At 44.9% G+C, this 14,621-nt stretch overlaps 2 protein-coding genes across 5 annotated transcripts in view; both read left to right on the top strand.

Moving 5' to 3' along the window:
* LOC117578439 (rap guanine nucleotide exchange factor 4) overlaps positions 1 to 14,621 on the top strand; it is a 39,961-nt gene that overhangs the window by 17,627 nt on the left and 7,713 nt on the right. For 2 of the 4 annotated variants that reach the window (XM_034263954.1, XM_034263958.1), the window contains 2 exons: positions 11,374 to 11,520; positions 14,426 to 14,477. In XM_034263954.1, the coding sequence (XP_034119845.1) occupies positions 11,374 to 11,520; positions 14,426 to 14,477 (199 nt within the window). Of the gene's footprint in view, positions 1 to 9,865; positions 9,944 to 11,373; positions 11,521 to 14,276; positions 14,295 to 14,425; positions 14,478 to 14,621 lie in introns of those variants that run through there. The other 2 variants (XM_034263956.1, XM_034263955.1) reach the window with 2 other exon arrangements.
* Positions 4,473 to 6,214, top strand: LOC117578447 (cytochrome P450 6a2). The gene is made up of 2 exons (XM_034263971.1): positions 4,473 to 5,645; positions 5,710 to 6,214. The coding sequence occupies exons 1-2, from the start codon at positions 4,544 to 4,546 to the stop codon at positions 6,135 to 6,137; spliced, it is 1,530 nt and encodes a 509-aa protein (XP_034119862.1). The 5' UTR covers positions 4,473 to 4,543; the 3' UTR covers positions 6,138 to 6,214.

Genomic DNA, 14,621 nt, shown 5'->3' with positions numbered 1-14,621 from the left:
ACATAACTTTCGAGTGCTATCAATGGGGCATGGGGGAATATTTGTATACATTTTTTGTGCTACATTAGACAAGCTTGAAATGCGTGGGAAGTCTGCGTTAGAAGCCAGCAAAAATGTCGCAAATTTATGCAAATATTTGTTGCTGATAAGGTGATAAAAGACACACACACACACAGAGACACAAAAATCAAGCCGAAAAGCAGGGGGCAATGCTTGTCATAAAGTCGTTCGCGCTGAGAAAAAAAAAACTCAAACTGAAACGAGCCAAATATGAGAAATCGCCTACACGGTATGTCGATTTTATTCGCTGATAAATACACTTCCCAGGGGTATATTTGGCGGTTGATTTCCACAGATATGCCCCCAAGCATGTACAGAAATCTTTTGTTTTTAATTCAGTTTACGTTTTCAGCAGCAAATAAATATGTCGAATATATGATAAACATAAATAATGGCAGCCCATAAAAATGACTGAAGCGTGCTTGCAGCTTCGGCTGGACTTGCCTTGCCACCTTTTTTATTGGTAGCTTCCTTTGGCAAATTCAGAATATTTTTAGCAAAGAGAAACAGCATCTCCGGCCACCTCCCAGTGATGTTGCTGCCCGTTTTGCCATGGCAATAAGCTTAATGGCAGCATTTGATGTCGATTACCATAAATAATATGTTGGGGAAGAGATAAAAACTCGCAACACATGACTCTCGGCGGGCACACAGACAGAAGGCGTTGAATTAGCCAGCCAGCCAGCCAGCCGAGACGGACAGGCACAGGGTCGACCTTGCCCCAGCAGACACTTGTGGCAGCAAGTTCATTGCTGGCTGGGAAGATCTTTCGAATTCTTGGCCGCTTATCGACAGTGAATATTTAGAACAGCAAATTTCTGCTGGCACATAAAACTTTATGCAGCGAACAAAAATCAATATTTGCACAATGAGAAAGAAAGAATTTTTCAATTTGATTTGCGAATATTTTCTTGATTCCTTTCCAAAAATTTCACAAAAGTTGAGTTGCGTTTCGCGTGCCAAATTGAGTTAAATAATATTCATTCTCTCTTTCTTTTTGTTTTTTGTCAGCCAGGGACACAAAGTTTGCTTGGCCAAACTCCCCTGCTGTGGGGCAAAAAGCCAAGCAAACTTCAAAGGGTTTTTTTTCGGTTGTCACCATTTATTTGCTGTGTATTATTTCCATTCTGGTTTTGTTGATTGTCCAATGTGTCGCACATTTTGCTGTAAACTCTGAGATCTAGTTAAGGGTTGTGTTCTGCTTATGGCTAAAGCACTCAACCACTGATGGGCGGGCAAGCCAATACATTTTATGCTTGGCTTCATTTTGGTTTTGTGCTCTGTTTTATTGATGATTTAATCCATTTCTATTTTCCTGGCAAGTGTTGCAATGCAGACGCTCGACTATCGCCATGCCGGATGTGGCCAGAGCGCACTGCTGTCAAAGCATATCGATTTTGCTTGGCCATGTGTGTCCGCATGTGTGTCCGCATGTGTGTCCGCATGTGTGTCCGCATGTGTGTCCGCTGGCTGTTCTCTTGCTGCTGCTGCTGCTGTTTATGCCGCAAGGGGCCGCCGCAACATGTTTATGGGTTTTGAGGGTCCAATAAAAATTGTGTTAACGCTTGGGTGGGGGGATACCTATGCCTAGCAGCAGCATAATGAATAAGTATTATGTATGTTGATATTCTCTTTTTTTTCTGCCCCATTTGCCAGCCACCACTCCCTTCCTTTTCGAGCACTGTTCTGTTCTGCTTAAACTTTATTTATTTTTTTTACTGCTGCTTTAATATTTCATTACAAATGGCTTTGTCACTTATATGCCCCGAAGCTGCGGAGAGTTGCTTGTTAGACGACAAAATCGGTACGGCTCTGCTTCTGCTTCTGCTTCTGTATTCAGCGCACAAAAGGCAATTTCGTTTTTAAAACGCGCATACGCCACGTGGTGCCAGCACACACAATCGAGCGGCAGCGGCTGCGGCTTTTTATCGCCTCTCGTAAATGTAAAACTCTCTCTTGGCCAAGCTGCTGTCAGTCCATCGTTTGCTGCAACAGCATAAATCTACATTTTGCAACACGGCTCGACAATTGGTGTCATTGTCAGCCTCTCCCGTGTGTGATGGACGCTGACACATTGACCCCCAGCCACTTGTCGTTGCAATCAGCCACGTGAGCCCTGGGCCCAAGATGGAATTTGATGCGCTGCTGAGACAATTCGCCACGAATCGATAGCTGCCACACAGAGACACACAATCAGAGCTGAAGCAGATATGTCAAACGAGAAATTCAATCAGCATTTGGAAGCAGCAAGCATCCTGGCTGCTTGCTCCTTGTGTGCCCATCCGATTGTGCTCTTTCCAATGAACTTGTCACAACCCGTCGCCGGTTTGAGGTTCAAAAAATCCCTCAATGGGAATTGTCGTTTGTCGAATTGTCAGCCGAACATTGACAGAACGACAGGACATTGGAAAACGAATACGAATACGGAACAGCTAATTATATCTGCCCTCTGAGGCGACTGTAATTGCTATAAATCTCACTTTAAGGACACACACACACACACTCGACATAAGCTTCAATCTTATTATAATTTTTTTTTTATTATCAGCGACATTATTAGGACTGTGTGTTCAGGGGCAAAGTCTGTGGCGGAAGCAGGAATTTCCTTTCCCTGCTTTATGGCTTAAGCTGTGTGTCTGTCCGTGTGTAAGATTTGTCCTTTCCTTTCGTTTGCTTTGGGTTATTTTTATGTGTGCAGCTTCTTCGTCGATGGGGAGCGGATTTCTTATTGTGATTTGCATAACATTATGTACGAATGTATGTAAATATGTACGAATGTATGTAAATATGTACATGTATATTGCGTCTACAGGAAATGCACAAACTCGACTGACTGGGCCCACGATATTTGTTTAGTCTAATTTATTCAGGGCACAACGCAATCCCTACCCTGCCCTTGCCATTTGCATCTGAAAGAACTGTCTTTGGGGTTAACACCTCTGCAGACCGAGACAATTAGTCGGCTATTTACATAAAAATCTCCGCGTGAGGCACAGGCCCAGCATCCATAATTAGCTAGGCTGCTGGGCTGTCTACCCAGAAGACGACTTCTGGGTCTTCACAACAATGCCAACAGTCAGCAGTCAGCAGTCAGATGTCGGCTTATAGAGCCCTCTCTCTCAAGAGAGAGAGAGAGAGAGAGACTCGAGACTCGGGACCATTCTGTACCCAAAGAATCGCCCAGCATTGTGTTGTGTGCTGCTGCTGCTGCTGCTGCACTTTAGTTGCATTTAGATTTGCATTTTATTTAGTCAGAGTGCAGGCATTCCACATTACACTTTTGTATTCCCACTGCGGTTCTTCAATGGGCTCTTTGTTTCTGTTTTTTTTTTTGTTGTTGTTTGCTCTTCATTTTGCCCGCCTCTGCGCTGGTTTTCTGTTTCCCAGTCGCAGAAGTACTTACACATACTAAATATTGTGACACATGTGGGCCGAGGCTGTTGGGGCTGTGAAGGTCAAGCCACAAGGACTTGAGCAGACTTGAGCATTAAGCAGACGATAAAACTGGATCCAACTGCAGAGAGGCGTGGACTGCGACGGGAAGAGGGAGGGTAAAAATGTTGAAATACGAGTACAAGTGTCAGGCGAATATCCATATAAAACTCTGCTGGCACTTGCAGTTTGTCCGGCAACGGACAGAGCTGAGGACACAGGCAGCACGCCAGCGAAGGAGCGAATAATATAAGGAACTTATCAGTGTTAAATGCGGCACAAGGTCAATATGGCTTCCAGCTTCTTTCCGCCTTTCAGCGAAGTAGAATAAAATTAAATCTCTCTAAGCGCGTTAAAGCTCCCTTTGCCTTTGGCTTGGCGGGGCTTAAGCGTGGCAAAAAATGCACATCCTAATCGGCTTACAGGAGTCGCGGTTAACCAAAGACACAAGTCGCATATAAAAATTGATAGAAATAAAAGCGATTACGTGCGATGCAAGCTGCATTAAAGTTTGCTTTACAACACTCTCAGAGCAGCACTCTCTGCTGTGCTGTGCTGTGCAACACTGGAAAGCGCGTTTTGCCAATTTGGTTATTTGTTTTTGATAATTCTAGTCAATTATAATCAAATATAGATGGCACGCACGCTCAGTTAGCCAGCAGAATGCCAACTTTGTGGGTGTGTGCGACCTGTTTTATTGTTTAACAACAAACTCTGCCTATCGCTTGTTGACATTCTACTCTGCTCCAAGAGCGAGCTTCTCTCTTTAAAGAAACACTCTTCGGCCTCTAGAAGCTAATTTTCAAGTGAGAGTGTGAGTGGGGGGACCATTGCCAGCTAACTCTGGCGCTGTAATCATGACTACCGAACTGGCATGTGTGGTGTGTGGAGATTTGCCATATCATGGTGATGTTTTGCTATCTGAAATCATTTGCTTGTTTGCTTGTTTTTGTGCCATAAAATCAGCTTGAAACTGACGCATTACGTTCATTAGTTCGGCGATAGGTGAACGCCACGGATCGCGAAACGGGCAACGAAAAGTTATAGTAAAATGTTGATATTCATTTACCTGGTGATCGCCGTTGGCTCGCTGGTGGCTTACCTGCTGCATCGCAATTTCCAATACTGGAAGCGCCGTGGTGTGCCCCACGATACGCCTCATCCCTTCTATGGCAATCTTGTGGGCTTCCGCAAGAATCGCGTGCTGCACGATATTTTTTACGATTACTACAATAAATATCGGAACAGCAGCAGTCCCTTTGTGGGCTTCTACTTTTTGCAAAAGCCCGCAGCGTTTATTGTGGACACGAAGCTGGCCAAGAACATTTTGATTAAGGATTTCTCCAACTTTGCGGATCGCGGACAGTTCCACAATGAGCGGGATGATCCGCTGACCCAACATTTGTTCAATCTGGATGGCATTCGCTGGAAGCAGCTGCGTCAGCGATTGTCGCCCACTTTTACCTCGGGCAAAATGAAGTTGATGTTTCCCACCGTGATCAAGGTGGCGGAGGAGTTTGCCGCGGTGATGGGAGAGCAGGTGCCGGCCAGCAAGGGGGGCGCCATCATAGAGATCAAAGAGATGATGGCCAGATTCACCACCGATGTGATTGGCACCTGTGCCTTTGGCATTGAGTGCAACACGCTGCGCACACCCGTCACCGATTTCCGCACCATGGGACAGAAGGCATTCACGGAGCTGCGTCACGGACAGCTGTTGACTTTCTTCATCTTCAGTTTCCCGAAGCTGGCCCGAAAGCTGAGGATGCGCATTATGCCCGAGGATGTGCACCAGTTCTTTATGCGACTCGTCAACGATACGGTGGCTATGCGGGAGAAGGAGCACTTTAAGCGCCACGACTTTATGGATATGCTGATCGAAATGAAGCAAAAGGGCAGCGTCACCCTAGACAATGGAGAAGTGATGAAAGCCATGGACATAGGGGAACTGGCGGCCCAGGTGTTTGTGTTCTATTTGGCTGGCTTCGAGACCTCCTCATCGACGATGAGCTACTGCTTCTATGAGCTGGCACAGCATCAGGACATACAGGATAAGGTGAGGGAAGAGGTGCAAACGGTACTGGCCAAAAACGATGGAAAACTAACCTACGAGTGTGTCAAGGAAATGCGCTATCTGGATCAGGTTTTCTCAGGTTTGTGCCCCACAATCGTGCCTTCAGTGTAAACACTTCTAACTGCCCTTTGTGTACCCCCTAGAAACGCTGAGATTGTACACTCTGGTGCCGCATTTGGACCGCAAAGCACTCAACGACTATGTCGTGCCGGGACATCCCAGCTTGGTGATTGAAAAGGACACACACATCATAATACCCGCCTGCGCGTATCATCGCGATGAGCAGCTCTATCCCGATCCGCTGCGCTTCGATCCGGATCGCTTCTCCGCCGAGCAGGTGGCCGCTCGCGATTCGGTGGAGTGGCTGCCCTTTGGCGATGGTCCCAGGAACTGCATTGGCATGCGCTTTGGCCAGATGCAGGCACGCGTCGGCATGGCACAGCTGCTCAACACATTCAAGTTTTCGGTGTGCGACATGACAGACATTCCCCTGAAATATGAGCCCAAGTCGTTTGTGCTGGGCTCCATTGGGGGCATCTACTTGCGCCTGGAAAGGATTTCAGATTTGTAATCGTTACGCTCCAATGGCGGTTGTTAATGTCAGTTGTATGTTCGATAGATGTGTAAATATAATATAATTTAGATGCATTCGGGCTGAAGTCAGTTCAAACTTGAACCATTGTGCTTGTCAGAGTCAATGACTCTCTCTCTCTCTCTCTCTGCCGTACCGGTCTGAGGTAAATTAATTAATATTCCCAGACGGCTCACATGCTTTGCATGCCACACACCACTCTGGGGGGGTAGAGAAACCCCAAATTAAAATATGCCTCTGGAGCATGCAACACGAGTCGGCTAATTGAGGTAGGCTATGGCTTGGGGTTTGGGGTTTGGGGCCAGAGACTCTGCATTTGAAAGGGAAAAATAACATTATAATAACAGCGTAACAATGTTTTGAAGAGTGAACGAACGGCACGGTTCAATGCCGTCATCCTAGTGGCGATGAGTGAATGTTTAATGGCCAAACTTGTTGTGGGACTAGCTGGAAAATGTTTGGCTTTGGCATACCCTTACAAGAGGAGGGTCTAGTTGAGCTCTTAACTTGAATGCTCTTCCCACTGCCTGCGGAATAAAATTCCAAATAAAATCCTAACCCGACCCAATATGCCATTTACCAAGGGAAAAAATGCCCATAAATATTACCAATACGGCTCCAAAATATTTATTTGATCTCCTAATTAAGTATATTACCCACAAATTGCATTATTTATGTTTACTTTCAAATGGTTTCTGATGTGTTTAAATATTGAAAAATATCTTTTTGAGTACACACATATTTAAGCCAAATGTAATTCCATTTATTTGCTATATTTTTGTGTCCAAAGCCGCAAGTGAATGTTAAATATTTTATTTCCTATAATGCAGGGTTTAGCAGTGTATTGAAAAGCTTTGACCCGCCAGCCAAATTCCATTTGTTGTCAACCAAAAGCTGTTATCTGTGTGTTGGCTGGCGGCAGACATATTTCTTATCATTCATATTGTACCCACTTCAAGGCAGAAAATTTGTTAGTTGTTTCTTAGTACAAATTATTATTCATAGACAACAATATAATTAATAGTTCCATTTCTCATATGATGAAATAATTATGCATATTGGGAGACTCCTCTCACACGGTTTTAAGTTTTCAAATCTTCGGGAATAACATTTGGATAATCGTCTTCCAGCTGGTAGTTTGTCTGCCAAGAGCTATTTCCGCTTGAGGAACTTTTGTTATTTACATTTCGATTGAATGATTTCTTCGGTATGCAATCGGCATTTGGCATCGGAACTATTGCTTTTGCTCCTTCGACGCTGCTTGGCTCTGAGCGTTGCCTTTGGCACTTTGCATACTTTGGGGCGCATTAGCAGGACGCACCAGATTGCCTGACGGCAGCAGACGAGGGCGAGGATTCGGTTCGAGGGATAAAGCTGGCATTTAAAGGCCTTCAAAGACCCGACACCGGTCGAACATTCCTGCCTTTCGTTCTTCTTTTTCGATTTGCATTTATTTTGAAATGGGAATCTTTCACATATTCTGTTCGGTTTTTTTTGTGCCCCTGAAATGGGTAAAGGAAATGCCAAAGAGAAATCCGCTTAATGGGTCAGTCAGCTGGGGTGCTCAAAGTGGATGTTTTTTACCCATTCCCCCCTTTTGGTTTGAATAAAGTGCAAGAACGAAGTTTTTAACGATGCTGCCGTTGCCGCTGCTTATCATCTATGTATTCCATGTTTATGTCATCGCCACATGCAGGCCGTGGAAAATGAGGCAGCTGCTGGGAAAAGTCTCGCGGCGTGCTCGTCTCTCTAACGGTTGAGTTGCCATTAAATATGATTTTATAAAAATAATTAACTCTGCTCTATGCTGTGGATGTCCATTAACTTGTCAGCAAGTGGAATTGGAAATGGAAACTCTCCTCTTGCTTTGTTTTTGTTGCGGCAATTCATTGGATCATTAACCTGTTAAAAACCACAAACATTTGCAAATTAACTAATGATGACCTAATTAGCATAATTAATTAGACAAACGAACCGCTGAAATGAACTCTGTCAGAGCGAGTGAGGGAGACAGTGATTTATTTTGACGCCTCAAACACATTGAGGGGAAAAATAACTCACGGACGGACGGGCCCACTGCCCACATCACCATAGGAGGGCACAGCGAAATACTCGCAATTACTAGCCCCAAAAAAAACAAAGCAAAAGCTACGCAAAATAAGACAAAAAATGTTACAAAAATATGGGGAAAAAAATGCAAACAAAAAATGAAATAAAAGTGGTGTCAAGGCTGAACACTTTTTGGCAGTTACTTAAAAGCAAACTAAAAACTAAAAGATGTTTCAGAGTAAATCTCATCTGTGTTGTTGTTCCCCTCATCACTCTGGGCTGGCAGTTTGCTTTCCATTAGCAGAAGCTTCCTGAAAACAAGTCATTCGTTTGAGCACATGCTGTTTGGCCAGAGTGGATTGCAATGCGAGACACGTTGCAGCTGCCACAGCAGTAGGTACAAACGAAATGAAACTCTGCCCCGGCAGCATAGATCTCTGGTGCTGCTGCTGCTGCTGCTGCTGCAACAGACACGGAACGGAAGCGTGCTCATATGTGCGTGAAAAGTTTCCCAAGCGCAAAAGTCCCCAATGGGAGAGTGGAGATTGGAGAGTGGAGAGTGGAAAGTGGTTGGACATTTGGCCAGCAGTCAGCGACAGCACAAGTGACGCACATGGGTGCAAGCGATAGGGTTTCGGTGACTCGCCATCGCCATGGATGTGCATGGGCATAAGCCCGTGCTTTGATTTAATTGCATTTCGCTTGCATCAAACGACAGCAAAAAGTTTGTCAAAGGCGAAAAGGCTAAAATTGGCGAAGAAAAGTGTCAACGAAAATTCATGAATTTCATTTGAAGTGAGTGAAGTCTTTACACGTTTTTATTTATATGCAAAGGTACATAAAAGTCTCGTAGCTTGGCCATTCCTACACATATTTAAATCGAAGTTTTATTTTTCGATGCTTTTTTCTCTGCGTGCAGCTGCGTGCCTTCTCCTCCTGGCAGACACTTCTCTGCGGTGATTATTTTGCCATTGATCAAATTAGAATGTTGTCCATTGAGGGCCTGGCCACTGGGCATTGAGTGCACACAGATAAATGTACACAAAGATGTTGACGGCAATGGTCCATTGAGCTGTCAACGCATCGAACGCTCCATTTAGCCGCCGGTCTTCTGGGCCTTTGTTGCTGCTTTGCTGCTTTGCTGCTGCTGTTGGCCACACTCCAGCAACTTCCCAGCCAAGAGTTGCACAAAAGACTAGACATGTACATAGATACATGCAACAGTTGCTCGTGGCAACAGCCCAACTTCAATTTTCAGTTTGCTTTGCGACGCGACGCCGCGCGGTTCGAATATAACTGCCTGTGCCCTGTGTGGTTGTGAGTGGGAATTGAAAAATATAAACAAAAACACAACAAAACAAAGTAATAATAATAATAATAAAACTCGCGTAGTTTTTGGTAGTAAAAATGTTATATAAAACCCGCTCAGAGACACGCTCTTTCCATGTCCGTTTATCAATGGGCGAGCCAGACATGTTTCGGCAGCGCGTGCCCCGTGCCCATAAATTGTGTGGCAAGAAGTCGCTCTGTTGACCTCACGTCTGTGACGATTTGCAAATGCAAATGCAATCGAGCAAAAAGGGTAGACAATTTGCATTTGTTTGTGTGATATTTTGATGCAAAAAGTTGAACAAACTAAAAACTAAAACTAACTGCTGGACCAGTGGCCAGTCATCATGTTGTTTCGTCGCAGTTGTACCTATAACGTGGAGCAATCAACGCGGCATTATGCAAAGGTAAACCATGGCATTGCATATCCAAAATATGTGTAAAAGATCCAACAGCAGCATCCAGCAGTGTACGTGCTTCACCTAACGCTTAAATGTAGTTTGTAGATCCTTTGGTGGTAGCTATAAGTGGAGGAGGAATATGTTGCAAATAGCTGGGAAAGTGAGTGGAGTGCCACTATTTGTTGACTACCTTAACTGCCGGAACATCAAATAAAAGACATGATTCGAGTGCTAGTTTGTCTACCTAATCCTTTGCCAAAGCTGCACCTGAGCGCTATAATCTGTTCAAGCAAATAGGCAACAGGTAAAACAAGCTCAAGTGCCACTCCACACACTCCGAGAAGTTACTTTGAGAGCCTGTTGAGTTCTAGTCTCAGTTTTGCACTTCATCAAGTATTTATTTATGATTGTTTATGTTTGTAAATTACAAAATTACAACACAGACAAGCCACCAAAAAATGCTTGTTATCCCTCGAGAGACGCACGCACAGCTTTTCAAAATATTTTTCTTGTGTTTAGACTGGAAATTGAATTCAATTCTCGGCGGCTTAAGGAAATAAGAAAGACGGAAATGCGCGGCGTATAATTTTGTTGCTTTTTCCGTTCTCTCTCATTGCCATCTTTCGCTTCTCTGTGTCCGGCTGTGGCTGCTGTCCGCGTCCGTGTCTTTGGGTCAACTGTGTTAATGCTGCAATAAATTAGAAAGCAATCAACTTTAATGTGGCCAAAAAGAAGGCAGACAAAGACCGACCCCAAGTCCAAGTGTTTTTGTGACGCTTGTCAAAAAGCAAAAGCTCCAATAAATCAGCAAGAAACGCGAAAGAAAGAAACAACGAAGTCCAGCAAATAGCATTTGCAATTAAACACACAGTGGGAATTAATTAAATATTATTTTACGGGCACTGTGCGCTGTGTAATAACTGTTAATATCTATACATATATGTATACATATACTTATGTATTTATGTATTATGTAATTTAACTAATTCTGCGGCTGCTGCGGTCGTCAGCCCTGCTTTAAGCCAGTTACAAGGCAGGGCACTTGTATGTTCTGGTGGGAACACAGCAAACAAAGCCAAGAACAAGAGGAACAAGCAGCCGGAACACAGATGCAAAACTCCTCCAGTTGGTAATTGAAAATGTCATTGCAAAGCTGCGGCTGCTGTTGCGGTTAGACAACACTCAGAGCTAAGCCACGGTTGACAGACAGAAAGAGACTGGCAGACAGGCAGACACTTTGCTGGCATATCCGCAAGTTGCAGCGCTTCCGTCGTGTGTTTTTTTTTGTTTTTGGGTGCCAACAGCCACAAGCAAATTGCAAGTCGTTTTAACTAATTGTGTAAGAAACTAACCCAAGAGAAAGAATTACTATATGCCAGCCATTTGATGTACTTTTTGTAACCCCAAACCCACCACTGCCTTCTATTTATTTACAGAGCTCCGTAACGTTGTGCAATCTGGGTGTGGGCGCCACATTTGGGGAGACCATTCTACACGATCTGCCACGCGACAGCACTGTGGTGACGAAGACAACCTGCGAGCTGTTGCGCGTTGAGCAGCAGGACTTTCGACTCATATGGGAGGTAAGTTCCCCGCAAATAAACTTCACCCTTTTGCCAGCCACATCAAAAAGGGAGCAATCCAGAAAGCCAGCAGCTGATGGATAGATGCAAATGTCTTCAAATGATATTCAGAGCTGAGAGCCGAGAGACATATGTGCGGTGTGCCGCCGAAAGTATTTAATTAAAATTTCAATTAACATTGCCCCGAGACCCGGAGACTAACAGCTTTTTCCTAATGAAACTAAGCCCGCACAAAGGTCCCGCTCTCCGAGTCCTCAGCGTTAAGTGCTTTTGGCTCTTGTCTCTCGGCTAGCATGGGAGTGCATGTGGGGAAAATTAAGCCAAGTTCGCTCTTGGTTTGTCTGCCTCTCTGCTTATGGTGCGGCAAAATGGCATTACCATGTAATGACAGAGCTTATTGAAATGCATCAATTCATGTTGGTCCCCCCGGGGAAATTCACACAAGTGGACAGGAGAAACGATAATTAAATGGAACTGGCAATGTATAAGCAATGTTTTAGCCACCTTGCCAGCGCAAATATCAATCGAAATATCAATTGAAAGAGCCACAAGATGTATGGTGATGATGGAACTGGAACTGGGCTGGGACCGAGGGCCTTGCTTTGGCTTACTGCTGGCAAATAGTAAATATTTGAACTGTGCGCACACTGCGAGAAATGTAAGGAATGATGGTAGGGATGATGTACAAAATGCAAGAATATCTTTTGTAAATTTCGGCAAAACCCTGGCACTAACAATGCCATTTCGGGGGCAGCTGGGGGTCCCTAGTTCATACCCCTAAGGCACGCACAAAAGGTATAAACCACACACGAGGCAGGCTGGCACACACAAGCGGGAGGGAAGGAGAACAGAATGAATGAATGTATATTTACCTTATTGAGAGAGGCAGAGGGAGAGGGAGAGGTAGGGAGAGCGGCAAAGAAAAACGAGCTTGAAGGCAAAACCTCAAATTGGGGCATATACAAGGAGTATTTTGCAACATTATGCCAACATTGGCTAACCCCAGAAAGCAACACACTAGTAGGGTTAGAGGAGGGTGAGAGCGAGGAGCGAGGAGCTTGGAGCGATAACAAAGTAGCTGCGACATATCACGTATACGCAGCGTATACGTGTGCAACAATGAACTGAAAGTGGATGCTGCCACTGCTGCACCATAAAAATTGCTTGCCAACTGGGGAATTCCCTTCAGTTCTCTGAGCTGCGTAAATGCGATAAAAATCCACGCATGCCGTGGGAGGGAAAATTGAAAAAGAGTAAATAATCGTGGGATACGAGTGTGCTCCTCCTCTCGCGTAAGTTCTGGCAGTCCCCGCACTACTCCCCTTTGAGTGCTTGATTTGTGCTCCTCAAGCAATTGTCAACAATGTACGCTCTATGGCTGCTTGGTGAAATCGAATTTTTGGGTTAATTAAGAGTCTCGCAGAGTGCAAGGCTGCTGGCTGCTGGCTGACTGCGCTTGCCAATTATACCGGACAAGAGGCAACGCCACCAATGCCACTCGTAATGCGATTGGACAAATCGAGTCGAGTCGAGTAGGGTCTGAAACGAATCGAGTGAAGGCTAGGACCCACACTAAATTCAATTGCAATTTGCCATTTGCAATTGAGTTCGAGTTCCGTTTGGTTGGCACAACTTTTGGCTTTCGGTTTGATTTGCAGAAGGAGGCAGCATGCAGCGGAGGGCGGGAGGGCCATGCCGGATATGTGGGGGCCAAAACTCGATTCCCAGCTCAGTTTTGCATTTAATTTTGGTGCTCATTTTATGGCTAATAAATGCCAAACCAATGGAAGCGCCAAACATGTGGTCTGCATTATCCTCAGCTTCGTAAATATTTCATTTCGCACTGTATTGTGAATGCCTCCCAGCGGCAGTTGCAGTGGCATATCCATGGCCATTTATTTTATTTATTTATGCACAAAACACAAGAGGCCTCACGCACAGGTGGAAGCAAAAAGCTGAAGGATTTGCCACAAGCTTGTGGACTAGAGTGGAAGCATATTTATTGGGAGTGCAGTCTCTAGTCTCCCGCCTCTCTGTCGCTCCATTTAAAGTTCATTTTGGGTCTTTGAGGCACACAACTTATTGATTCGAGAGGATAAGAGCAGTGCCGCCTGCTCTTAACTTTAGCTTATCTATCAGTGTGTGCAGCTGTTCCGCTCTTTGCTCTTTCAAATGCCAGGCGAAACGCGCTTTAAGCAGTTTTTAATGTGAGTTCTGGTTCAAGGGAAACAAACCCCTTCCTGAGTCGCTGAGTTCACTCCCCACTGCGACGGCCCTGCTGTGTCTGTGCTGTTTGATAAGTGAACAAATGAGAGTTTAATTGGCAGCGTTTGCCGCTTATCAGCTGAAGAGTTGCCAGCAAGCCTCACAGCACGCATTGTGCACCCACCAAATACGTTGGGGCTCCACATTGAGGCACGCTGACAGCCCTGGCGAGTGATAAGAATTCAGCAAAGAGAGTCAGTGAATGACGCTTGACTCAGTACACAAAACAAAGCAGCTTGTGCTGCTTGTGTATAACAACAAGTGCCAAAAGTGTTCTGCAAGAAAGTTGCCACATGTCAGCTGCTGGACGGCAGCGTCAGCGCTGGTCCGCTCAGATTGTGGCCAGCGATGAGGCAGCATTGTGCGTTGTGCTGCTCAACTACAGACGTCACAGCGATGATGGCCAGCCAACGGAACAGCTGGGGCAGCGAACAGCTGGCGCCACTTCCACTGCCACTTCCGCGGTCTTGAAGCGGCAGCGACGCCTGGAGGCATTCGAAATGAGCAACGTAAATGGAATTTGGCATTGCAAACAAAACAAGAAAGCAGAAAGCAAAACCCAAAGCATAGCAACAACAACAATTTCCCTCAACGTTTTCAACTGGAATTTAAACATTTTGTTTTGCCTTTTTAATTGCAGAAAAACAAAGAGTTAATGAATGACATTTTCACCAATTGCAAATTGAAGAACGGTACGTAAACGCCGTGCAGGGAGAGTAAAATTCAACTCATCAAAATCGAAACTGATTGAGTAAACATATTAGACTGACATTAAACATTGGCCAAACAGGCAACACACATTCGTTATAAAAACATTAATTAAAATCAACCTGCTG

The sequence above is a fragment of the Drosophila guanche genome, unplaced genomic scaffold (genome assembly GCF_900245975.1).
Source record: "Drosophila guanche unplaced genomic scaffold, DGUA_6, whole genome shotgun sequence".
NCBI lineage: Eukaryota > Metazoa > Arthropoda > Insecta > Diptera > Drosophilidae > Drosophila > Drosophila guanche.
The sequence above is the reverse complement of the archived record's forward strand: the minus strand, read 5'-3'. Positions and strand labels throughout refer to the sequence as shown.

Coding starts and splice junctions, on each gene's coding strand:
- LOC117578447 (XM_034263971.1), top strand. CDS start 4,544: ATGTTGATATTCATTTACCTGGTGATCGCCGTTGGCTCGCTGGTGGCT. Junction 5,646..5,709: donor TCTGGATCAGGTTTTCTCAG/GTTTGTGCCCCA, acceptor TGTACCCCCTAG/AAACGCTGAGATTGTACACT.